A 24,835-nucleotide genomic window follows, 5' to 3' on the forward strand; every position below is an offset into this window, starting at 1 on the left:
CCCCGCCCTGCCCCCTTACCGCGCTGCCAGGAGCACTGGTGACGGGCGGTGTTACAGCCGCGCCCCCCAGAGCACCAGGACAGGCAGCCGTGCTGCCCGGCTGGAGCCAGCCATGCCACTGTGCAGCACAGAGCACTGGGTCAGGCCAGGGCTCTGCAGCTGTGCTGCCCGGCAGGAGCTCACAGCCCCGCCACCCAGAGCATTGCACCAGCAGCGCAGTGAGCTGAGGCTGCAGGGGAGGGGGGCAGCAGGGGAAGGGCTGGGGGCTAGCCTCCCAGGCCAGAAGCTCAGGGGCCGGGCAGGAGGGTTCCGCAGGCTTTAGTTTGCCCACCTCTGTTCTATCATGTCAAGCCCTCTCCCATCTGTCTCTTCACTGACTCCTTCTACATCTGACTCCTTCTACATTCAAACACTGCAGCCTCAACTTAGATTCGTGGATTCATAGATATTAAGGTCAGAAGGGACCATTATGATCACCTAGTCTGACCTCCTGCACAACGCAGGCCATAGAATCTTACCCACCCACTCCTGCAAAAAACTTCTCACCTATGTCTGAGCTATTGAAGTCCTCAAATTGTGGTTTAAAGACTTCAAGGAGCAGAGAATCCCCCAGCAAGTGACCCGTGCCCCATGCTACAGAGGAAGGCGAAAAATCTCCAGGGCCTCTGCCAATCTGTCCTGGAGGAAAATTCCTTCCCGACCCCAAATATCACAGTCAGCTAAACCCTGAGCATATGGGCAAGATTCACCAGCCAGATACCCAGGAAAGACTCTGCCCAGTTAAACCCAAGCACATATCAGCTCTAGTTTCATCTTACATCTCACTCATTTGCTACCATTTGCCTGCTCCTTAATGCTCTCTTTTCCAATCCATCTTATTGCCTTTTCTATACCAGTTCCTATGCATAAAATAGTCTTCCTGTTCCTGTGTGCCAAGGAAGACAGATATAGATATTCAAAGGAATCTAGGGCATACTGGTTTAAAATAACAAAGAAACCTTTATTCCTTATGAATATACAATCCAATTTTAATTTGACATATTAGTATGCTTGGACTGTAATGGCTATATAAAATGCACTTTAAATAAGAATACAGTCAAATCCATGATTAACAGCACTGTAATGCTGCACAAGTATTATTACAATGTGGACTGCAAACTGCATTAAATCCCCAACTCAAAAACAAGGAGGTTTATTTAGTGTATTGTATGAACATTTATCAATAATAAAATACTTCTTAACTTATAGCACTTTCCATCGGAAGATCCCAGAACATTTTATAGGCATTAAACAAACCCCATAGCAGCGCTGTTGGGAGATCGGCATTATACCTATGTTAAAGGTGGGTAAACAGGCATACAGAGTGATGTAACCAAGGTCAGACAGTAAGTCAATGGCAGGCCTGTGAATAGAATTCATGAGTCCTAGCCTCCAGTCACCACTATAACTTGTAAATAATACTGCCTCTTACAATACAACTCATTATACAAATAGCATACACCTTCCTTACCTTGGATTGGTTTTGTATGCTCCTGTATTTCACAGCGAATTGTTCCCGTTGCCACATCCCAAACAATTATCTTTCCAGAGGCATCAGCAGAAGCTAAGCGCAAAGAATACGGAGAACCAATATTGTGATGGTAGTTTTCTTTAGCCCATTTAACCTGAAGGTATGAATGAAACAGGTTAAAATAGATAGTTATGTATAATAAAGACAAGTATTTAATACTTTTTAGTTTGACCCCACTAAATGGGATATAAACTATATGAACACAGACACCAGAAGATTATGCAATAGTTAGTGACATACATGTGAAATGACTACAGTTTAATAAATAGAGACAAACTGGCAACTGTTGTGCAAGTTTAATTATTTTAGTTTATCCTAAATATATTACCACTGTGCACAGATGCATGCACAAGACTAAAATTACACAATAAATCAATAATTTTCCCTGCATTCACGGTTTATAATAATTCTATATACAAATATTGATAACTTTAAGGTTCCACAGTTAAGGAAAGTCAAAAAATGCCAAAATTAAGATGGCATGTGCACCTGTCTTTTTACATGTACACATTAGAAGATATACAAGTGCAGTTTTTATTGCCATCAAACATTGTATACAAAGTAATACACATTTTCCTAAAACCTTAAATGTGTGAGACAGAATATAGCATTTTTTAATTCTTATACTAATTGCCATAATGGCCAATATATGATTTAAACTTTTTATATGATAAAAAGTATACATCTTAAAAATGGTCAGCACCCAGGCATAACCCTCCCTCCAAACCTCTCTTTCTCTCAAGACTTCAAAGCCCTGCTGGTTTGTAAGAAGACGGCAAACTGTGTGCACAAATTAATCATCTGTAACAAATGGACTGTACTACACTGGAACACACATGCACCTTCAGAGACTTAATGGAGACTGCTCCTTCCCTGCAAGACTTAGCAGGTGCCCGCTTAAATACAACCTTTCTAAACTGTACTATCCTACTGTAACCCTCTGAGCTACAGAGCCAGGCCCCAGGTCCCCTCAGCAGAGGGAGGAGCAAAGCTAACGTGGAGGAGCAGTGAACCATCGAAGAAGGAGCTTTATGGTCCAGAATCTGGCCCCTAGCAAGGTTCTATGCATTGCTCTGGCACACAAGAAAAAAGCCTTAAAGCCAGCATAACTGGCTTCTTGGGGATTCCCCCAGTGAGAGTGTCATAGGTGGCTGGCATAACTCTATGTCTCCTCTCTCTTTAGAGTCTCCAGCTTAGGGGGCGTTTTGAGGAAAGGGCCAGGAGTTACAACCTCCAGATGATTGCCATGCCACAATGGTCCATGGGGGCCATAGGTGGCAGGTGATAAAACAGAGCTGCCATGAAGCAGCTACCTGTACTGGATCAACACCCCTTATATTAGGACAATGCAGACACCTTCATGTATTCCCTACTCCTCAGAACAGTATGGCCAGTTTCCAGGATCTTGCTCAAAGAGCCAAGGTTAAAAAAAAAAGAATGTACTATGCATATGCGGGGTGCAATTTTCAAGGGGTTCAAAGTTTGTCAAATCAAAATCAAATTTCACCAGAACAACCAAAAGGCACTTCTTGAAGAAGGGCCATGCCAGGCCAAATTTCAGTTTTGTAATTTCATCTGGCCAGCTGTTCAAAAAGGTCACAATATTGTGAAAAGAAAAGGAGTACTTGTGGCACTTTAGAGACTAACAAATTTATTTGAGCATAAGCTTTCGTGAGCTACAGCTCACTTCATCGGATCTCCCCACTGTATTTTCCACTGCATGCATCCGATGAAGTGAGCTGTAGCTCACGAAAGCTTATGCTCAAATAAATTGGTTAGTCTCTAAGGTGCCACAAGTACTCCTTTTCATTCTTTTTTGAACCCAGTTATATTTCTGGCCTTCCTAACATCCCACAACACTGAGTTCCACAGGTTGACTATGTGTTGTGTGAAGCATTTCCTTTTGTTTGTTTTAAACCTGCTGCCTACTAATTAATTGGGAGACCCCCTGGATCTTCTGTTATGTAAAACGGGCAAATAACACTTCCCTATTCACTTTCTTCATACCATTCATTATTTTACAGACCACTATCATACTCCCCACTTAGTCCTGTCTTTTCTCAGTTAAACAGTCTCAGTCTTTTTAAATCTCTCCTCCTAAGGAAACCATTCCATACACTTACTAATTCGTGTAGCCCTTCTCTGTACTTTTTCCAATTCCAATATATTTGTTTGCGATGGGGTGAACAGAACTGCACAGTATTCAAAGTTTGGGCACACCATGGATTTATGTAGTTGTATTATGTTTCCTGTTATATTATCTATTCCCTTCTTAATGGTTCCTAACATTTTGTTCGGTTTTTTGACTGCTGCTGCACGATGAGCCGATGTTTTCTGAGAACTATCCATGGCGACTCCAAAATCTCTTTCTTGATGTGGTTTAAATTAGCTGTTACCACTCATTTTGTATGTATAGTTAGGATTATGTTTTCTCTTTCTTGATGTGGTTTAAATTAGCTGTTACCACTCATTTTGTATGTATAGTTAGGATTATGTTTTCCAATGTGCATTACTTTGCACTTATGAACATTGAAATTCATCTGCATTTTGGTGCCTAGTCTAGTGAGATCCCTTTGTAACTCTTCACAGTTAGCTTTGAATTTAACTATCTTGAGTAATTTTGTATCATCTGCCAACTTTGCCACCTCACTGTTTATTCATAAATTATCTGGAAAAAGGAATATGTTGAACAGCACTGGTGCCAGTACAAATCCTTTGGGGACCTCACTTATCACCTCTCTCCACATCAAAAACTGACCATTTATTCCTACCTTTGCTTCCTATCTTTTAACCAGTTACTGATCCATGAGAGGATCTTCCCTCATTCCATGACTGCTTATGGGGACAGTTATAATCTCCCCTTATGATTGTATTTTCCGTTTATGTAGCCTCTCTAATCTCCCTGAACATTTCACAATCACTGTCACCATCCTGGTCAGGGGCTTGATGGTGTATTACTACTGCTATACTCTTATCATTCAAGCATGGAATTTCTATCCATTAAGATTTTATGATACTGTTTGAGTCAGTTAAGACTCTTACTACATGGGATTATGTTTGCTTTCACATATAGTGCCACTTCCCCACCAGTGTGACCTATTCTATCATCCCTATATACTTTGTATCCTGGTATTACCATGTCCCATTGATTATGATCATTCCAGCAAGTTTCTGGGATGCCTACTACATAATATCCTCATTTAATACCAGGAACTCAGGTTCACCCATGTTTGTATTTAGACTTCTTGCATTTGCATACAAGCACTTTTAAAATTTCTCAATATTTAGCTGTCTGCCTTCATGTGACGTAACTGAACAGGACTTTTTTTGTTTGACTGTTTCTCTTCAGTTCCTACATATACTTTCGTCAAAAAAATGTATCAGGTGCTGCTTCTTCACCTATGCTAGCGTCGTCTAGAATCTCTCTTTCCATCCAAAGAATCACCACCCTCTACACACAAACCCTAGCCCCTTTTAGCTGTCTCTGACCATTGTTTTTGAAACTTTAGCACTCTAGTTGGGTTGATTTCATGGATCAGGTGGGTAGTTTGACCAGTATGACCAAAGAGATCAATATGATAAGTTTCCAGACCAGATCACCATAACCAGATTCCAATCTCTGGTTGTTCCGATAGCTGCATTTGTTCCAAGGTCATTCAGATATCACTGTTACACTTAGCACTTATTATACAAGACATTTCTCTTCAAAACACTTTACAAGCAACTATTAATGAAAAGTTAGAGTTTCATTTTTGCTGTGGGGTTCAAAGATTAATATTCTCATCCAACAAAATGTAAGTTGTGTGGTGTCCGGTATCTATGTATTGGATGACACAATTCTAAGCTACAGACAGTCTAAGCCTAAGTCATTTATTTTCACTAGGCATGTGCAGCATGTCTAACTCACTACCTGGCAGACTCAGCAGCAAGGTTTATGGAGGCAGGCTCTGGAGTGGGAGCAGAGCAGGTCTGGGGAAGATGAGAGGCTGAACAAATCTTTTTTTTTTTTTTTTTTTTTGGGGGGGGGGAGGGGAGAGAGTGGGGAACAGTGATGTTTAAGCAGACGCATGAGGTGTCTGGATGGCCAAGAAGGTAGTGTATGCGTGAGCAAGTCCAGTGCTTTTGCACAAAGGCATTGGCACATCAAGGGCTCCTTGGCATTCTGATTTCAAATCCCGGGGTGCATCAGAACAGTAGACCTTAGGCTCCACCACCGCAAGTTCCCAGCCACATCCCTGTGTCCCTCCAACCAAAACCCTCTTAGCACTTCCTCAGTCATTCCCTGTACCTCCGCTGCTACATCCCTGCTCACCTTTTCTCAGTTCTGCCAGAACATTGAGCTGAACTGGGGAAGGGAGGTGAAAGATCTTTGCAACATCAGTTACTTCTTTCCAACATCCACAGCCTACACATATCACCCTCACCTTAACAACTAAAAGGGCAAGCTTGACTGTGAACAATTATATAATACGTGAATGCATACTCAAATGTAGATTTCAAACCTGTAATTACTATATAAAAAAGCCACATGAACTTCAGAACTATCACTAGCTACACTGATCACCCATGCATAACTGTTTAAACATTACAGACAAACATCTGGCAATCACTATTTGCAATCTGACATTACACACCAATAAAAAAACCCCTAAATATAGATACACTACAGATAATATTATTAAAGCCACACAAAATCTATATTACTCATTAGGACAAAGGGGGTAAATATATAAAGTAAACGTGGCTGGACTTTAAGGATACCCATTAATAGTTCAACATGAAGGTAGAGAGATGTGTGCAAAAGATAGAAGGTTCTTAAGGTTAAAAAGAGGCTATGTTTAATGGATTGCAGATAGTGTGTTGAAATACTTAATTGCTTATTTCTTGGCTTTTAACAGTGTTAACTGCTGGGGTATGCAGTCCAGTAACATAACGTCCAACAAGTTTTTTAGGTGAAAATTCCTTGTAAATGGAGCCTATGTTATTTTCTTTGTAACAATGGACTCAGAATATGTTTCTTATGTCACTTGCAACTGTAATAGTTTTTTTAAAAAGGAATGTGGTAAGTAGACTTCTTAAATATTAAGTTCAGGAATCGAAGAAAATTATTTATGAATACATCTAGAGAAGTGTAGAAAGATCTTGGCCAGTATAATAATTTCTTATATGATGTCCACTGATCTTTAAAGCAGAAAAGTAAAGAATTCCACTCCTCTCTTTTTCCTCATAAATTAGTCATTTTCCTGGGTCTGCTCCAGTTAATAAAAGAGATGGTGGTTTTGAAAAATGATCTAATAAATTATATAAAGACTGCAGGGACTTTAACATTTAGCTTACTGTTGAAATAGTATAACATCAAAAAAAATTGCTGGAAAATATGGCTATCCTGATGCAGTTATAATGCTATCATTATAAGGCAGAAGAGTTGATATAATATATAATTATATCGGTTATAATTTATTAACTAACCTATGTTTAACTTTTAAACTAAGCTATTAATATTGCCACTGTCCTGTTCCACTGTGTGTTTAATTTGCTGTTTGGACACTATTTTAGGTTTTGGTATTTACCTATATCTCATGACCAGTTCTGAGGACAGTCCAGCACATGTCAGGGGTGTAGGAGGCTAAGACGACAATCTGCTGCTCATCCAGAGTGAGTGTCATTCATTGTAATGTCAGAGTATATAATTTTAAAACATGTTGTAAAGAATGATTTGATATATTTTCTTATACAGTATCTTGCCTTAAGAGAGTAAAGTCATTAAAAAGTGTTTTAATATACTTCATAATATACAGGTCCCCAAAATATCCATGTGGATTGGCCAATAGGTATGTTTTTGTTACCTTTCTCATCAGTCTCCATTTTCATTTTGTGACCAACTGCAGGACGCTCTCTAACCAACAGAAGTAATACCTAAATATTATGTTCAATTTAGAACAGTTATGATGCTGACTAACTATTTGTATGGTTATTTGCCAACCTCTTGCATGTGTCCATATCACTTATTGCTCCATCCACTATCGAGGATAATATAATTTATTGTTCAAATTTTGACCACACATTTCTTTGACAATCTCCACACACGTAATAAAACAGAAAAGCTTTAATCAAAGCGTTTGTGGCATAGAAATGTGTTGTCATATATGGAGATACGACATGGCACACAACTTATACAGCAGTTCCAGATGTTTACATTTGAAAAATACTCCTATCAACAGAAACAAAAAAATATATTAATCAATAGGCAAGTCAGAGACACAGCCTGGCCGTAACAGAAAAATGGTGGATCTAAACTTATGTAGAAAATTCAGTTGCTCTCTGGCATGTTATTGCTCCAAATCCGGAGACTAAATTCAATCATTAAAATGTGACTAGAGGGATTCTTGTCCGTATTTAGATGCTAATCCTAACTATTCAATAGGTACCAATGTTTCCATAGCAATGTAAACAGGTTTAATTTTATAATATAAAACACCCCAAAAAACCCAAACAAAGCATTAAAAAGAAAAGGAGTACTTGTGGCATCTTAGAGACTAACAAATTTATTAGAGCATAAGCTTTTGTGAGCTACAGCTCACTTCATTGTAGCTCACGAAAGCTTATGCTCTAATAAATTTGTTAGTCTCTAAGATGCCACAAGTCCTCCTTTTCTTTTTATGGATACAGACTAACATGGCTGCTACTATGAAATAAAGCACTGTATTTGAAGAAACATATCAATATTACAACATGGTAGATTGCTGTCACCCCACCAAAATAAAAAGTACTCTTATGCAGTTATCAACTTTTAAATACGCAAAGTTTCAGCCACCTGCAATATCTTGATAGATTTTACCTCTGAAGACAGCTGCTTTCAGGATTTGGTGATGCTATTTTAATTTATTTGGGTTGATATGTATCCAAGTGCAGAGGATCAACTATAAATGAACCTTTTGAACACTGCAAGATGGTATTCTGCACCTCACTCAAAAATATGGCAGTCTACAGCGTCAAAACAGACCACTTTTTCTTATACAGCCCAATCTCCACTATACAAGAACTGCAGACGAGGTGTGACCACCATTCCAGTCGATAGACTGGAGCATAAGCCAAGGAGGACCTGCGCTGCAGCTCCCAAACCTGCCCTCTGCTTGGTTGATAGGGCAGAAACTGGGGAATTGAACTGCACTGTCCCTCAAGAAGTGCCCCACACAAATCCTTATTAATGTTTTTCAGGGGAGGAATATTAATTTAATCTCCACTCCTGATTTATATCTGGAAGATCTACTCTATGAATTATTTTGGGGATCTTCTATTGCTATGTGTTGTACTGGACGTCAGACTAGCTAATCACAATGATCCTTTTTGGACTTGGAATTTATTAATTTGTTATATATCTATTGTTGCAGCATCTGGATAGAACAGATTCAATATTACCAGACATGAAATCTAACTGTCCACCAAACAGCCCTCAGCCATGCAATGCACCAATCATTCTCTAATAATCCACCAATACCCAATGGTCTAAGAAAAGATCAAATTGATGTGCCTTGTACCATGCTCTGAAGGCTGGCAAGGTCAAGCCCTGACAAACTATTTGATGGAGTTCTGAGCTGAGGAATCTCCACAGAAAACATGCGTCACCTCTTCCCCAAGACTAGACAATCCACAGATAAGCAGATTATCGCTAAAAAGAGCTCAGAATTTGTCATCTTTTTAGGGTTGTCATAATTATTGATAATCATGATGAACTGATGACTTAAGAATGCCAGCACAGTTTCATTTTCTCAGAAAAATAGGAATCCAACAAGAAAATACTAAGGAATTAAACATCACAAATACGCACAAGCAGTATTTCCTAGGAGATAAATGTTGCAAAATGAAATTGAGGGCACTTAACTCAGCCAGTTAGCGCGCTAACTAAGGAATGCTGCTGCACAACCAGCTATCACATGGTTGCCAAAAGTAGCACTATAAGAACACCAATGACAGACGCAGACTGAACACTGAGCCAGACTTAGCTCAAAAACAATCGGGTGGTGCTTGATCTGCAAGGAGACTGCGTCTCTTTGGCAGGTGCCATGATAATGAACTCAGCTACCTATCAGGAAAAGCCTTCCCGGTGACTCATTACTGCTATTACGTTAAGCCACAAAAATATTTGTAAGATTCAAAAATAATAGGAAAACGGCAAAAATATTTTTATGGATTGTGAAGTTAGTAGAACTGTATGTTGCCATGCATATATCTTGTTTACAATGTTGGCCTTTTTCTAATAAGGAAAGATCAGTTAAGTCAAAAGCAAAGGAGAATTTCAATGTGTATTAGGTGTATAATAATTGGTTTTTTTAAGGTGTGTTTCTGTTTTGGCCACATCTGTATCGTTAACAAACATACAGATGTTTCTCCATACATCCGAAAATATAATGGTACATAGATGCCTGTTCAATTTCAACAAATGATTGGATCTTAGCCATCAAAGAGGTCATTTTATTCCTTAAAGATTAGTTATATACCAGATTTGATGTGAAAATCAAATTAGATAAAATGGTAGTTATTTACACTGAAATTTAGAAAAAACAACACACACAAAAGAATCACATGAAACAACATGAAACAAATAAACTCACCTTGACAACAGTAGTTTTGTGTCTTTCCAAAACCTGTACAGTCTGGGCAGTGTTGGAATCAATAACTAGCACTAGGGACTGACACCCATATGCAATCAAACCTTGCCAGCCCCTGGAAAAATAGCAATGTTACTATCAAACAAGGAAAGAAATAAATGTGCAGACCATCAGTAGGTGTACTTGGATTTCATGAGATTTTTTTTAGCTGTAAAGTCAAACTGTAGTAGCAATGATCTATACTTCATTAGAATTTCTGTAGCTGGATTTTCAACAAAACTGATACTGTGTATAATAAGTAATAACATAAAGCTGAACTGCAACTACAGCAGCATGGTTGATTTATTTGTGATTGCTTCTATATCATATGTTTTTAAAAAATCATTGTATCATTAAAGCATTGTGTTTATTATGAAGAGAGGGCTTTGTTAACTGTCATCTCCCTCTCCCCTACACTCTGCCTCTGTTTGATCATTTTTAAAATTAAAATCACTTGGGGGCAAGAAGTGTGCCACTTGTTTGTACAACATCAAGCATGTTGTGTGCATGCTACTGGAAACAAATAAAAATAGTAAAACCTACCCAACAAAATAAAACTTGAAAACATACAAAACTCAATACCAGCACTCTACAGGGAGCAATTTTTCAATGCAAGGCTAATGTATGTCAGAGGCTGTTTAAATGCTAAAAGGGTAGGCTAAAACTTACATAGTATGGCATGCTCCTTTATAAGATATGAGATAATTCATAATTGTTGGGATATTGGTTGGTTGGTTTTTGCAAAGAAGGGGAGAACTGACAGAGAAAAGGGGCATATTTTAAGTGAGTTTAGTAGTAGTCAAAAGTTTCGGCTATTTGACCTCAGAGAAGAGGTTGACTGCCACATATGAGGACCACAAAAATATGAGGTTCAGCTAAATGGTTGGGGACAAACAAGAATAGGATTGGAGTCAAGGAGTTGAAGCAAAGAATCCAAAAGGGAACCAAGCACAGAACCCCAGATAATGTCCACTACTCTGAGTAAATATCGAGGGAATCAGTGGAGGGGAAGGTGTTGTCTTGACTTGACAGATATGGAAGCAGAAGTCCTCAGACAGAGGGTTGGTTCAGTTATTTAAGCATGGGACTGAAAAATCAGGCAGCCTGTTCAGTTTCACCAGCTGCAAAATGGGTATAATTTTAACCTCCCTGACAGAGCAGTTGTTTGGATTAGTTGGAGGACATACAAGGCATTGCATATATAATATTGCTTTTTATCTGCCATTTCATAGGTAGATAGGTGTATCATCTCTACAACACATAGCAGAAGGTTTCTACCATTTATGTTTGTCAACACTTACACCACATGTGGCTTGTCACACCAATAAAGGAGGCTGCAGAGAGCGAAGCCCAGCCAGTCCCACAGCACAGGTGATGGATGAGTGCTGGGTAGGACCTGACCAAAACTACCCCAGGGCCTCCACCCCCAGACAATTTACTGGGTCACAACAGGCCATAAACATTTATAAATGGGTCCTGAGCCAAAAAAGGTTGAGAACCACTGCTTTTGACCCTACACCAATATAAATATTTAACAGACAAAAACAGAAACAGTCATCGATGCACGGAAATTTAACAAAACTGAATTTGTCAAGAGCGTGTTTATGATAAGTTTTCATTTGCAGGAAGTGAAACTGATCAGATCCTCCAAACTCAGTGCTGACAATTTTCACAATTATATAGCAAGTCCATAGGCGCCGACTCCGTGGGTGCTCCGGGGCTGGAGCACCCACGGAAAAAAAAATAGGGGGTGCTCATCACCCACTGGGATGACCAGCTGTTGGCAGCCAGGGATCAACTGTTTTGCGGGTGCCTCGGCAGATGAGCCGTTTCCTGCGGGTAGCCAGCGCGCAGCTGCGATCAACTGTTTGGCGGGCAGGCTCAGATCAGCTTTTTCCCACCTCCCTGCTCTGGCAAGGGCTGAGTGAGTCTCACACACACATGAAAAATCGTTAGGGTTAGGCATGGGCAGGAGTGCAGGGCTATCAGCAGCAGCAGCACAGCCAGCCCCTGCTCACCTAGGGACGCCCCACACCTCTTGGGCTGTTGACCATGGCGTCCATGTGTTTGGTTACTCCCTGGTAGCCAGGCTCGACTCCGGCCACAGCAGGCATCAGGTGACCCAAAGGAGCCCAGCTAGGCTACGGCTGGTGCAGTGGTGGATTACGGGGAGGAGAAGCCCTGGACCCTGTCAGGAGCTGCATTGGGGGGAGGGGAAGGGAGGAAAAGCTTTGACCCTGGCAGGAGCCATGGTGCGGGGGGAGAAGCTCCGACTCCAGCAGAAGCCACGTGGGGAGAGGGAGGAGAAGCCCCGGACCCTGGCAGGAGTCATGCTGGGAGGTGGGGGGGGCGGTCAAGAGGCCCTGGACCCTGGCAGAACATTTGGGGCTGAAGTCCCTGGCACGGGAGCCTCACCCACCCTAGTGGCAGAAGTTACAGAGCTGAAGCCCCAACCCCACTCTGTGCAGAGCTGGCCTGAGCCCCCCTCTCTCCCGTCTCCCCACACTCTCCGGCTGTGGAGAAATTCAGCCCAAATCTACCCACACTGGTATCTCCATTTCCACCATCATTACACAGCCATGAATGGATTTAGCCTAGCAGGCAGGGTCAGCATTAGCCCCATTTGGCAGGTGGGATCTACAGCACACAAAGGAGAAGTGACTTTCCCAAGGCTAAGCAGGGAGTCTGTGGCAGAGCAGAGAATCAAACCCAGAACTTCTAAGCCCGAGACCTGTGCCTTAGCCACTAGGCAACCCTCCCACCCAAGGAGAGGGAACCTCCTCTGCCACTTTGAGTGTGTGGGTGGGAACAGGCACTAGACAGAGCCACCAGGAGGTGGGGAGCTTAGAGAGATGGGAAAAGGGACATGGGTGGGAAGCAAGAAGGGGAAAACATCAGGAAGGGGAGCAAGGACTTAGAGAAGAAACAAGAGAAAGGGAAAGGGGCAGGGAGAGGGGAAAAACTCCCCAATGCTTGTCCCTTCCATCCACCTTCTTCCCACAGCCATCAGTGGCCTCAGCTCCCAAACAGGCCCTAAGCCGGTGTGAAGCCCAGAGCAAACGTAATGTCTTTACACTGGGATGTTAGTGAAGACAGCTTATAGCTGAATGTAATGAATTTAATATACAGACGCCCCCCCGACTCACACAATCGTTCCGTCCCGGAAAGTCTTGCCTAACTAGAATTTTGCATAAGTTGGAAACATATACCTGTACATTAGACAAAAATTTCCGCAACTCGAAAATCCTATTTCTAGCTTATGGAACTTTTTCCTTAAGTGCGAATTTGCATAAGTCAGGTTTTGCATAACCTGGGGAGTGTCTGTACTGTAATTCATGATAATGTAATGATATATTTCATTACTATTTTAATAATGATTACATTGTTCAGATGCCAATGACAGACACACATTCAATAACAGACTATGAAAAGTGTATAAATATGCTGAAAATTGCCAGTTTTGGGAGGAGGCTAAGCCCCCCCCCAAACACACACCCTTCACCTTCAAGGCAGGAAGGAGTGAGCAGCGGGCAGGAGATGCTCAGGGGATAGGACCTAGGGGAGGGGGCAGAGTGGGGGCAGGAAGAGGTGGAGTGGGAAAGAGTGAGGGCAGGGCCTTGGAGAGGGGGGCAGAGCCGGGATGGGGCACCCACCAGCAAAACCAAAAGTCAGCACCTGTGATCAAGTCCCACGATATTTGGTGTCTGATTTAATGTTTCACCTCCTGCAGACAAGTGATTATGTGGGAATCTCAGCTTTATATTTTCCTAGTCCTTCCGTTTGTGGAAAGAAACTGAAAACATGACTATAGTGTACCCTATACCAAGCAAAGGCTCAGAAACCTAAGAAGTCAAATAAAAGAACCTGTTTTTTTAAAACATGTTTAAAACTCATGTTTTCAGTGTTTGAGGCTGCCCATGCTGTACTCTTAGAAAAGTGAGTAACAACCTTCCCAGTCACAGAGAAAGTGGGTCAGGCACAGCCCCTCGTTGACAGCTGTCTCTGAAAGGCTGGAGGAGGAGGGAGGGCATAGTTCGCTCCCCCACTTCAAAGACTCTGGTCCTCCATCTCTCTAGCGCCCAGCCTCTCCCCGAAAAGCCTCTCCCCCGCACCCCTAGGCCAGGGCTTCCTATTCTCTCCCCCCCCCACCTTCCTCCTCCGGGGCTCCAAGGCCTCCTTTCCTATTGGTTCATCAACCGACTCTACACCAGAAGCCGCCCTCCATCCCCAGCCAGGGCCCTTCACTCTCACTCACTCTCTCACACCCCCACCCACCGAGCTTGGGCCTGTCACGCCCCCAAGCGAGGGCTCCCCTGCCCGGCCGCGCACTCACCAGTCCACCGCCCCCTTGTTCTGCGCGCTCAGGGCTCCGGTGAGGGTCCGGGCCGACAGCCGGATGTTCACCGTGTAGGGCAACATACTGTGCAGGGGGAGCCCGGCAGCGGCGCGCTGAACCCCGGGGGCGGCGGCCCCCCCTGGCTCTGCGCGGGGCGGGGGTAGCCCGGGCTCTGCGCGGCAGCGGGGAAGCCTCAGCCCGGCGCCTCAGCCGGAAGCGTCGCGGGGCAGTCCCCCGCCGATCCCGTTCCCCAGCTGTCCGGGCCGCCCCAGCGTCTGGGGCACTTTGGTTCCGCCGCGGCAGGGAGTCGCTGAGCGGCGGAGCCCGAGCCCCCACCTCGTGCCGCTTCTGCCTCCCCAGCCCAGCCACAGCGCGGCCCCGGAGTCAGCGCCTCCAAGCAGCACCGCACCGGGGAGCCGCTTGCGCCGCCCCAGACACCCAAGCTCCCCTGTCCTCGCAGCGCTGCAAAGCAGCCGCATCCAGCCGCTGCATCCGGTCAGGTTTTCCTACATTTTTGGCAGCAGTCACCCAGAAGCCACGCAATGAACCCGTTCTCCTGGCTGGACAACACCAAAAAACACGGATCCAGCACCAGGAGCCGTCCGATTATTGACAAAGGGCGGGGGGGGCAACCTCAGAGCGTACAATCTAAATAGGAAACAAATGTGGCCACTCCTATTTCAGTGGGAATATCTGGATCTTGATGCATCCTGGCCCAGTAGCTCTGGAAAAAGACTTATCTGTGATTTGGATCTTGCCATTTTTTAAAGCCCAATGCCCCAACTCTGTTGTTACAGCACCTACTACGCCACAACACCCAGCCTCTGTTGCAAACTGATAGAGCAGCATTGTAAAAAATAGTTATCCGGCAGCTGAATCGAACCATTTTTGGGTTTTTTTAATCCTCATCCCCAAAATTTTACCAGCTACATGGCAGCTATTCCAATTACACTACAATAATCCAGATCCCCACACATCCCTCCTCACAAGGAGCGCAAAAGCAGGTGTCCTGCACTTGTCTACTGTTATTAGCCCCAACCCTGGCTCCCTTTGCCATCCTGTTTGTACTTAGGTAAAAACCTATTGCCATTCCTACTTAGCCATTACAACCCAGGTTCTGAGTACTGAGACATCCTAGTGCAAGAGCAACTCAAAAGCACACATTGTGTGTTTTTGCAGTGGTACTGCACCAGTTTGCAAAATAATACAGGGAAGCAAAAGGGAGGGTCCAGGTTTTCCTACTGACATAGAAGAAGCTACACTTGTTTGATTGTTTTATTTAGATTTCTATTTGAGTGATCGCTACTAACAATAGGCTCCATTTGCTATAGTCAGGTTTTTCAGTGCTGGGACGCACAGGGATCCAGATTATTTTGGTGGAGTAGGGGCAGCTGCTATTCTCTATTCATGCCATGGAATTTGTGAGGCAGAGGCAAGGATCAGATAGATCCAGATGTCAGTTTTTTGTGGTGAAGTTGTATGGGCGTTCCGGTTTTTTTTTGGTGCAGTGGGATTGACTAAATATTGCCTCTGGTTGCAAAGGAATTTGGGAACTGGGGGCCAAAAATTGGCAATCTCCAGGTAGTGGAGTATTGTTATGCCAGTTTGCAGCAGGGCCTACATTTTGGGGTATATTAGGTGCTACTACACTTTTTCTTATTTATGTAATAAATGTTTGTTGGGCTTCCATTCAAATAGCCATCTGCAGCTTATGGTTTCTTCTATCTGCTCCTTAGGACCCTGCTCTTGGAACAAATACATGGCTGTATAAAATTGTCAGCTAAAACACTACAATGGAGAATAGAACTCAAGATCTTCAGATCCCAAAACACTAGTATTTATTCTTTGAGATGAAGTTTCTGTTTACTAGTAGTACTAACAGGACTTTTTTCTTTTTATAATCCACCACTGGGGGCAACATAATCGTACACACCTAGAGCTCAATCTGCCAAAGTGCTGAGCACACTGAATTCTCACTAATTGTAATTGTCCCTTTGTTGCCGGCACCCAGTGCCAAGAGGCAAAACAACAGCAGGGGTTGGTTCGCTACCCGGTCTGCTTCACCCAATAATCACAACGGGGGGGAGAAGCAGAAAAGTTTATTTGCAGCTGCAAAAAGGTACAGGGAGAATAGAATCTCAAATCCTGCACACAGAGCAGGAAGTTACACAGGCTTTTATACATCCTTTCTTCAGCATACTTATCCAATAGCAAGCTGCCCTAAGTATCCATATAGCCAGCCAATCCAGTTACCAGCTAGTTCCCTTGTTTTTTGTATCATTTGTTAAACTATACATAAAGCTGCTTTATTCAGCATTGTTCTTCCATATCTGCCCTGTTTGGCCTTGTTTTGTTTCAGGCAGTCTGACTCTGCAACATATTGTTGCAGATCCTCAGCATAACTGCTGCAAGTGCCTCCAGGCAGGGGGGCCAAGGACACTTGGGCCTAGTACGCATAGCTGCTGCAAGTGCCTCCAGGCGGGAGGGGGTCAAGGACACTTGGGCCTAGTGCGAGGGGGCTTCTTCGACACTCGGGGGCTTCCATCCCCTCGAGTTACCTAGTGGCCACGCCCCAGTGTCCCCAACACCTTTGCTAATATGGTACATTAGACTTTGTGTCCTTGAGTGTGCTGCTATTGCTTCTCTCCCTATCCTCACAGAGTGGAAAGGAATTCCCTAGTCACCTTTCTATCCAGTTTCTTCAACTGGAGTTGAAGGAGTGAAAGAGTCATCTGATCAGATACTGGGCTGAAAAAGAACATCACACAGCAGGAGGGAAGTAGAGGAAAGTGAAAGCTCTTTCCAGGTTGCATCATTTGTCTCACTGAAGAAATTAACAAGATCCTCAACAGAGAGAATGAGGAAGCATGTGAAAGATTTTGAGGGGATATGCTAAGGAGGAGAAGTGGTACTGGCCACTCCTCCCTGACTCAAACAGGTTGAAGAAGTCAGAGATGCAGTGCTGAACGAAAAGGAAAAGCTGCAGTGAAAGAACCTTGGGTTTTATCTAAAGGTGTTTAGCAGCAGGAAAGAAAAAAAAAAAAGAGGAAAAGAATGTAAGTTGCCAGCCAATGTTGGGGAAACAAATAGTTTGCTAAAGAGAGAGGGGGGAGCTGAAGGAGGACATCGACCTCTTGGAGGTTAGTGAGGGAAGGAGGGGCAGCAAGAAGGCGACGATGTTAATGCACATGGTGGGAAGTACTGGGTCAGTGAACAGTATTAAAGGAAATAATGTGATCAGCGAGATGGCCTCTTCATAATAATTACTCTTGAGAAATGTCTTTCACTGCTGCAAATGTAAAACTAACTCTGTTTCTGCAGTTAGTTATCTTCTTCTAATGAGAAGTACTTCTGATGTTGGAACAGAACTTGTCATTCTTGTGCGACTCTGTTCCATGGATGCAATGCCAGTAATTAGACTATAATTGTATTATCAAATATATAGCAGTGCAGTCAGGCCCAGACCCTAAAGAATATTTAGGCAGCTAGTTCCCTTTGAAGTCAGTGGTGTTAGGCCCCTAAATACATTTGCAGATCTGGGTCTTAGTTCCGACACTAATAATATAGCTGTGAAACCTCAGAGAGAAAAACAGCAGCCTGTCTTGAGAAAATGAGTCAAAAATGACCCTCTGGAAAATATGGGGTAAGCTCAGTGACTATCCAGTCTCTAGCATGTTGCAGCTCATCCCCCATTTCTTTATCTGTAAATGTAGTGAATTTTTAAGCAAGCTCCATTTGGGCAGAATAAGGAAGGGCAGTACACAGGAAGCTTTGGTCAGGGGCAGCTGGCCTTTAGTGGCTGTATTCAGGAGTGATAGGTTCTAGGTGGCTTAGGTCCAGGCTGGCAGCTTTCAGGTAATATTTAGCAAAATTTTGCAGCATATGATATTTACGTGCTGTGTTCATAAGCTTTTCAGAAGGAACTTTGAAGCCCAAGAGATGGAAGCTTCTTCATTTAAACGTTTTCCTTCTAAAACCACAGAAAATAAAATGCAAAAATCTACATTAAGGTTGCACAGCTAGGCCCTAATTCAGAAAAGCAGTTAAGCACATGCTTGACTTTAAACACATGAGTAATCGCATTCATGTTCAGCAGAGCATCTGCTTCACTTTAAGCATTGCAGTCAATTGGACTTTACACCCCAGTTCAGCAAAATATGTAAGCACATGATGAATTCCATCCATATGCAGTAAAACACTTAGGGATTGGTCAGCAAATTAAGCTACATTATGTAGATCAGAAAATGCTGGGATAAAGTGAGAACTGCCAAAAGTCAAGCTGAGTTAGAATTGCGAAGCCAATTAAAACCAATAGTGAAAGGTTCTTTAGTTACATAAATAAAAAGAGAACAAGAAAAGAAGTGGAGCTGCTGTGCAGTCAGTGTGGGGGAGAAATTAAAAATTATGTAGGTATGGCCCAAAAACTAAATGCAAACTTTGCCTCAGGGTTTCAATAAGGATGATAATTTATAACATGGATGGAAAAGGCAGGATAGCTAATGGGAAAGTGTATATAGAAATGAAAATTACCACAACTAAGGTGGAAGCCACATGCAAAGAGATGAATGTGCTCTAACCAGGGGGACCATCACAGGATACTTAAAGAACGGGCAAATGAAATTGCAAGTCTGGTAACAAGGATTCTTAATAAATCTATCAAATCAGGGGTGATATTGTATGACTAGAGAATAGCTAATATTGTACCTACAGGGAAACCTTCCTAACTGTAGGAACAGTTGGACAATGTAAAAAGCTGCCTAGGGAAGCTCTGTCATTGAAGGTTTTCAAAAAGAGGCTGGATAGCCATCTGTGTAGGATGGTTTAGACTCAACAAATCCTGCATCTTGGCAGGAGGTTAGACTAGAAGACCCTTGCAGTCCCTTCTAACCCTGTGAGTCTATGATTTAAGAAAAAGAGGGGGGGGGAGATGACCCAGGCATATACAGATCTGTTAATCTGGCCTCAATAGTATACAAGGCTTTAGAATAAATTCTGAAGAAAAGAATAGTAAAAGACATGAAGGTAATGGATGTAATGGGATAAGATGCAACATGGATTTAGCAAAGTTAGAATATGGCAGGCCAACCTGGTATCTTTCTTTGGTGAGATAATGGATTTTTTTTAGAGAAGGAAAATGTGATTGATCTAATCTATCTGGACTTTAGTGAAGCATTTGACATAGTGCCATAGGGGAAAATATTCATTAAACAGGAGAAAATGGGGATCAGTACAAGAATTATAAGGTGGGTAAGGAACTGGCTAAAAGTGAAACTACAACAGTTGGTGTTGAAAGAACAACTATCGGACTGAAGGGGGGTTGCTAGTGGAGTTCTTCAAGGTTCAGGCTTGGGACTGATCTTATTGAATATTTTAATTAATGACCTAGGCACAAAGTCCTACAAAAAGTGGGGGTGTACTAATGGAATTTGCTGATGACAAAGGTGGGAGGCACTGTGAATACAGAGGACGGGAATATTTTACAGGAAGAATTGGATGACCTTGATGATTGGAGTAATAGAAATAGAATGAAATTTAATAGTACAAAGTGAAAGGTGTTGCGTGTAGGACTAAAAGAATTTCTGCTCTAAACTAGGGGCTCACCTCTTGGAAATGAGAGAGGAGAAGAAAGAGTTGGGTGTATTAATCAACCAGTGAGTAACTATGAGCCACCAATCTGATGTGGCCATGAAAAAGGCAAATGCAATCCTCATATATCAGGTGAGGTATTTCTGGCAGAGATAGTGAAGTATCAATGCCATTGCTTATTGTGCTGGTGAGACCTGATCTGGAATACTATGTACAGTTCTGGTCACCCATGTTCAAGAAAGATGAATACATACTGGAACAGGTTCAGAGAAGAGGTATGACTGCTCTCTGTAAATACATGGTGGGGGGGCGGGGGGTAAACACTAGGGAGGTAGAAGAGCTATTTAAAATAAAGGACAATATTGACACAAGAAAAAAGCGGTATAAATTGGCCATGAATACATTTAGGCTAGAAATGAGAATTAGGTTTCTAACCATCAGAAGAGTGATGTTCTGGAACAGCCTTCCAATAGGAGCAGTGGGGGCTAAATAGCCTTACTAGTTTTAAGATGGAGCTTGATACATTTGTGAACAGTATTTGATAAGATTGCCTGTGATAGGAGGAGACTGGACTCAATGACCTTGTCAGTCCCATCCAGCCCTATGTCCTATGTCAGGGGAGTGCAAACTACGGCCCACCAGCTGTTTTAATCTGGCCCTCGAGCTCCCACTGGGGAGCGGGGTCTGGGGCTTGCCCTGCTCTGGCGCTCCAGCCGGGGAGCAGGATCGGGGACTGCTCCACATGGCTCCCGGAAGCAGCGGCAAGCCCCCCTCCGGCTCCTACGCATGGGGCAGCCAGGGGGCTCCACTCTGCATGCTGCCCCCGTCCCAAGTGCTGCCCCCGCAGCTCCCATTGGCCAGGAACTGCAGCCAGTGGGAGCTGCAGAGACGGTGCCTGCGGACGGGGCAGCATGCAGAGCCACCTGGATGCACCTCTGCCTAGGAGCTGGAGAAGGGACGTGCTGCTGCTTCCGGGAGCCGCTTGAGGTAAGTGCTGCCTGGAGCCTGCACCCCTGAGCCTCTCCCCATGCCCCAACCCCCTGCCCCATCCCTGATCCCCCTCCTGCTCTCCAAACCTCTCATCCTTAGCCCCTCCCCAGAGCCCGCACCCCCAGCCAGAGCCCTCACCTACCCCCCCCCCACCTCCCCTGCACCTCACTCCCCCGTCCCAGACCAGAGCTCCCTCCTGCAACTTGAACTCCTCATTTCTGGCTCCCAGTACGGAGCCTGCATCCCCAGCCAGAGCCCTCACCCTCTCCCTCATCCCAACCCCAATTTTGTGAGCATTCATGGCCCGCCATACAGTTTCTATTCCCAGATGTGGCCCTCAGACCAAAAAGTTTGCCCACCCCGTCCTACGTGCTTAAATTCCATTGACTTCAATAGAATTTAAACATGTGCTTAAGTGCTTTACTGAATAGGTGCGCTTTGCTAAGCTGGGGCGTATGGCTTTGCTGAATAAGAATGTGATTATTCATGTTGCTGAACTGGGGATTCAAAAGTCAGGAAATGCCAATGATCAGGTTGGAAATGCAGATATAACTCCACCCACTTGTACATATGCATTACGATAGTTGTATACATAATCTCATACTGTTTCTCACATAATACAATAGACTATCATACCATCATATTAACAGTTTATCTTGGTAGTTCGTGTCCAGATTTTGTGAGATGCTGAGCTCCCTGAACTCACCCTGAACTTCAGGGAAGTTGAGGTCTCTTAGCACATTCTGAAGGCTTGCAGCCTCTCACAAGCCTTATTTTAAAATTGAACCAAAGGAAGGAAGATTGAGTCTGCGAAATATCAGTTCTTTCTCTTCCTAAAACTGAAACTCTTGAGACCTGATGTCACTTTGCCTTGCACACCTAAAAGAATCTTGCTGAGAAAGGCAAAGGGAAGGAAAATGAAAAAAAAAAAAAAAGAAGTGGAAGAAATAATCACCCTCTCCCTTAACATCGCTCTAGCTGAGTGTGAATCATGGCTCACCCGAAGGTTTTTGTGGATGGTGAGTCACTGCCAGTAAAATAACATTCTGAATAGCTCACTAGCCTTGGGTTAGGATGGCACTGAAAATCCCACCTGCGTCAGATTTAAAAGAACCTATCCAGCTTTGTTAACTGATAGCAGTGTCTGTTATTGAGAGCTTTCTTTGTTGAACAGATGTTCATCTTGCTGCAGCCTAGGCAAAGCCAGATTTATAAATGTTAATGCCTTGTCATATTCAAACTAAGGGCAAAGGCCTACAAGCAAATTCCAAATAGAAAGTTGGAAGTGAAAAGCATCAATACCTTTCCCAGATCTGAAGAAGAGCTCTGGGTATTTCGAAAGCTGGTCTCTTTCGCCAACAGAAGGTGTCCAATAAAAGATATTACCTCACCCAACTTGTCTTTCTGATATCCTGGGACCAAGACACTTACAACAACACTGCAAACATAAAAGTAACTTAGTTAGATTCAATTAAAACAGGAAATGAGAAGTCCTTGCTCTCCTTTTAAAGTGCATGAAAACCAGTTCAAAATGACTAATACAATGTAATTTTCTCTATAGCCTCTTTCATGGATGAACCACAAGATAGTTCCCATCCTTTTGCAAACAGAACATAAGAATGGCCATACTGGGTCAGACCAAAGGCCCGTCCAGCCCAGTATCCTGTCTACCAACAGTGAGCAATGTCAGGTGCCGCAAAGGGAGTGACCCTAACAGGTAATGATCAAGTGATCTCGCTCCTGCCATCCATCTCCACCCTCTGACAAACAGAGGCTAGGGACACCATTCCTTACCCATTCTGGCTAATAGCGATTAATGGACTTAACCTCCATTAACAAACTGCTGGGAGTAGTTATATAGGATTTTTGAGTAACAGCAAGGACAGGATCACATTTGTTTTATAAAACACAGATGATTATCAATTTCTATTCTATACTTCTTGCATGTGGAGGCTTCTATTTAGGAAAATTATTACAATGTTCACAGTCTATATGATCTTTACCTCTACCATTACCTTTATTCTGTGACTTTTTCTGAGCCTATTTCTTTGCAACAAACTCTCTACCCTCTTTTACAAATAGATACAGAAATAGAATATTCAGGGCATTGTGATATGGTGTTGCTTGCCATTCAGTCTGCACAATGCTGGCGATTGGCCCAGTCCCATGTCTGCCATGAAGAGTAACAGAAACAATGAGCCTCAGTGCAAATGTCCTAGCTTTCCCCGGATAGCCCAATTTCCATAGGATTTCCCCATTGACCTTGGAATAGCTGCAGGAATGGAGGGGTCATGCACCCTGTCAAGTAGGCAGGGTGGTAAAGCCACTTCTACTTGCTAAAAGTAACCTTTGGTTGAAAGTGCATACCCTCAAGGTTACAGAGTTTTTTTTTACTTACCCTCAGCCTTCAGGCAGCTTTTTTTCACAGAAGGGTATCCTAGAAGTGTAGGACTGGAAGAGAGCTCAATAGGTCATCTAGTCCAGTGCCCTGCACTCAAGGCAGGACTAAGTAATAACTAGACCATTCCTGACAGGTGTTTGTCTAACCTGTTCTTAAAAACCTCCAACGACGGAGATTCCACAACCTCCCTATGCAGTTTGTTCCACTGGTTGACTATCCTGACAGCTAGGAAGTTTTTCCTAATGTCCAACCTAAACCTCCCTTGCTGCAATTTAAGCCTCTTGCTTCTTGTCCAATCTTCAGAGATTAAAGAGAACAAACTTTCACCCTCCTCCTTGTATCAACCTTTCATGTACCTGAAAACTATTATCATGTTTTTTCTCAGTCGTCTCTTGTCCAGACTAAACAAACCCATTTCTTTCCAATCTTTCCTCCTATGTCATGTTTTCTACACCTTTAATCATTTTTGTTGCTCTCTTCTGGACTTTCTCCAAATTGTCCACATCTTTCCTGAAACATAGCACCCAGAACTGGACACAGTACTCCAGATGAGGCCTTATCAGTGTGGAGTAGACTGAAAGAATGACTTCTCATGTTTTGCTTACGACATTCCTGCTAATACATCCCAGAATGATGTTTACCTTTTTTGCAGCACTATTACTCTGTTGACTCATATTTGGCTTGTGATACACAATAACCCCCATATCCCTTTCCACAGTACTCCTCCTTTTTCTATGTGTGCAGTGGTAGTTCCTTCCTAAGTGGTGTACTTTGCATTTGTCCTTACTGAATTTCATCCTATTTACTTCAGACCATTTCTCCAGATCATTTTAAATTATATCCTATCCTCCAAAGCACTTGCAAAACCCCACCCCTCAGCTTGGTATCATCCATAAAATTTATAAGTGTACTCTCTATGCCATTATCTAAATCATTTATGAAGGTATTGAACAGAATCGGGCTCAGGACCAGTCTCTGCAGGATCCCATTCGATATGCCCATCCAGCTTGATTGTGAACCACTAATGATTACTTGCTGCAAACAGTTTTTCAACCAGTTATGCACCCAACTACTTGTAGCTCCATCCAGGCTATATTTCCCTAGTTTGTTTATGAGAAGGTCATGCAAGACAGTATCAAAAGCCTTACTAAAGTCAAGAAATACCACATCTACCACTTGCTCCTTTCCACAAGGCTTGTTACCCTGTCAGAGAAAGCTCAGAGGAAAACTGTAATCTTGCAGTTCCTCACTGTGCATGTGCCTAATTATTCCACTGGGCAGAGAGATCAGATTAACGTGTGTCT

General features: G+C 43.1%; 1 protein-coding gene and 1 long non-coding RNA gene across 6 annotated transcripts in view; one reads left to right on the plus strand and one right to left on the minus strand.

Annotated features, from left to right (window-relative positions):
- The window catches only part of WDR11 (WD repeat domain 11), a 74,385-nt gene extending 59,574 nt beyond the window's left edge, over window positions 1-14,811 (minus strand). For 3 of the 4 annotated variants that reach the window (XR_005226033.2, XM_037903360.2, XM_037903363.2), the window contains exons 1-3: window positions 14,552-14,811; window positions 10,183-10,294; window positions 1,511-1,664 (exon numbers count right to left, since the gene is read on the minus strand). Coding sequence is in view for 3 of the 4 variants with exons in the window: in XM_037903360.2 (XP_037759288.1) it covers window positions 1,511-1,664; window positions 10,183-10,294; window positions 14,552-14,637 (352 nt within the window). In the remaining variant the exon portion in view is untranslated. The remainder of the gene's footprint in view (window positions 1-1,510; window positions 1,665-10,182; window positions 10,295-14,551) is intronic. The other variant, XM_037903362.2, reaches the window with a different exon arrangement.
- Window positions 14,812-14,836: 25 nt separating this feature from the next.
- LOC119566753 lies at window positions 14,837-23,647 on the plus strand. Of its 2 annotated transcripts, XR_005226034.2 has the most exons (3): window positions 14,844-16,388; window positions 17,215-20,272; window positions 22,692-23,647. It is a non-coding gene; the product is annotated as an uncharacterized LOC119566753 (long non-coding RNA). The 2 variants fall into 2 exon arrangements; XR_006292114.1 differs by lacking the exon at window positions 22,692-23,647 and having other exon boundaries at window positions 14,837-16,388; window positions 17,215-17,789.
- The last annotated feature ends 1,188 nt before the right edge of the window (window positions 23,648-24,835 follow it).

This window comes from Chelonia mydas, chromosome 7 (genome assembly GCF_015237465.2).
Source record: "Chelonia mydas isolate rCheMyd1 chromosome 7, rCheMyd1.pri.v2, whole genome shotgun sequence".
Classification (NCBI taxonomy): domain Eukaryota; kingdom Metazoa; phylum Chordata; order Testudines; family Cheloniidae; genus Chelonia; species Chelonia mydas.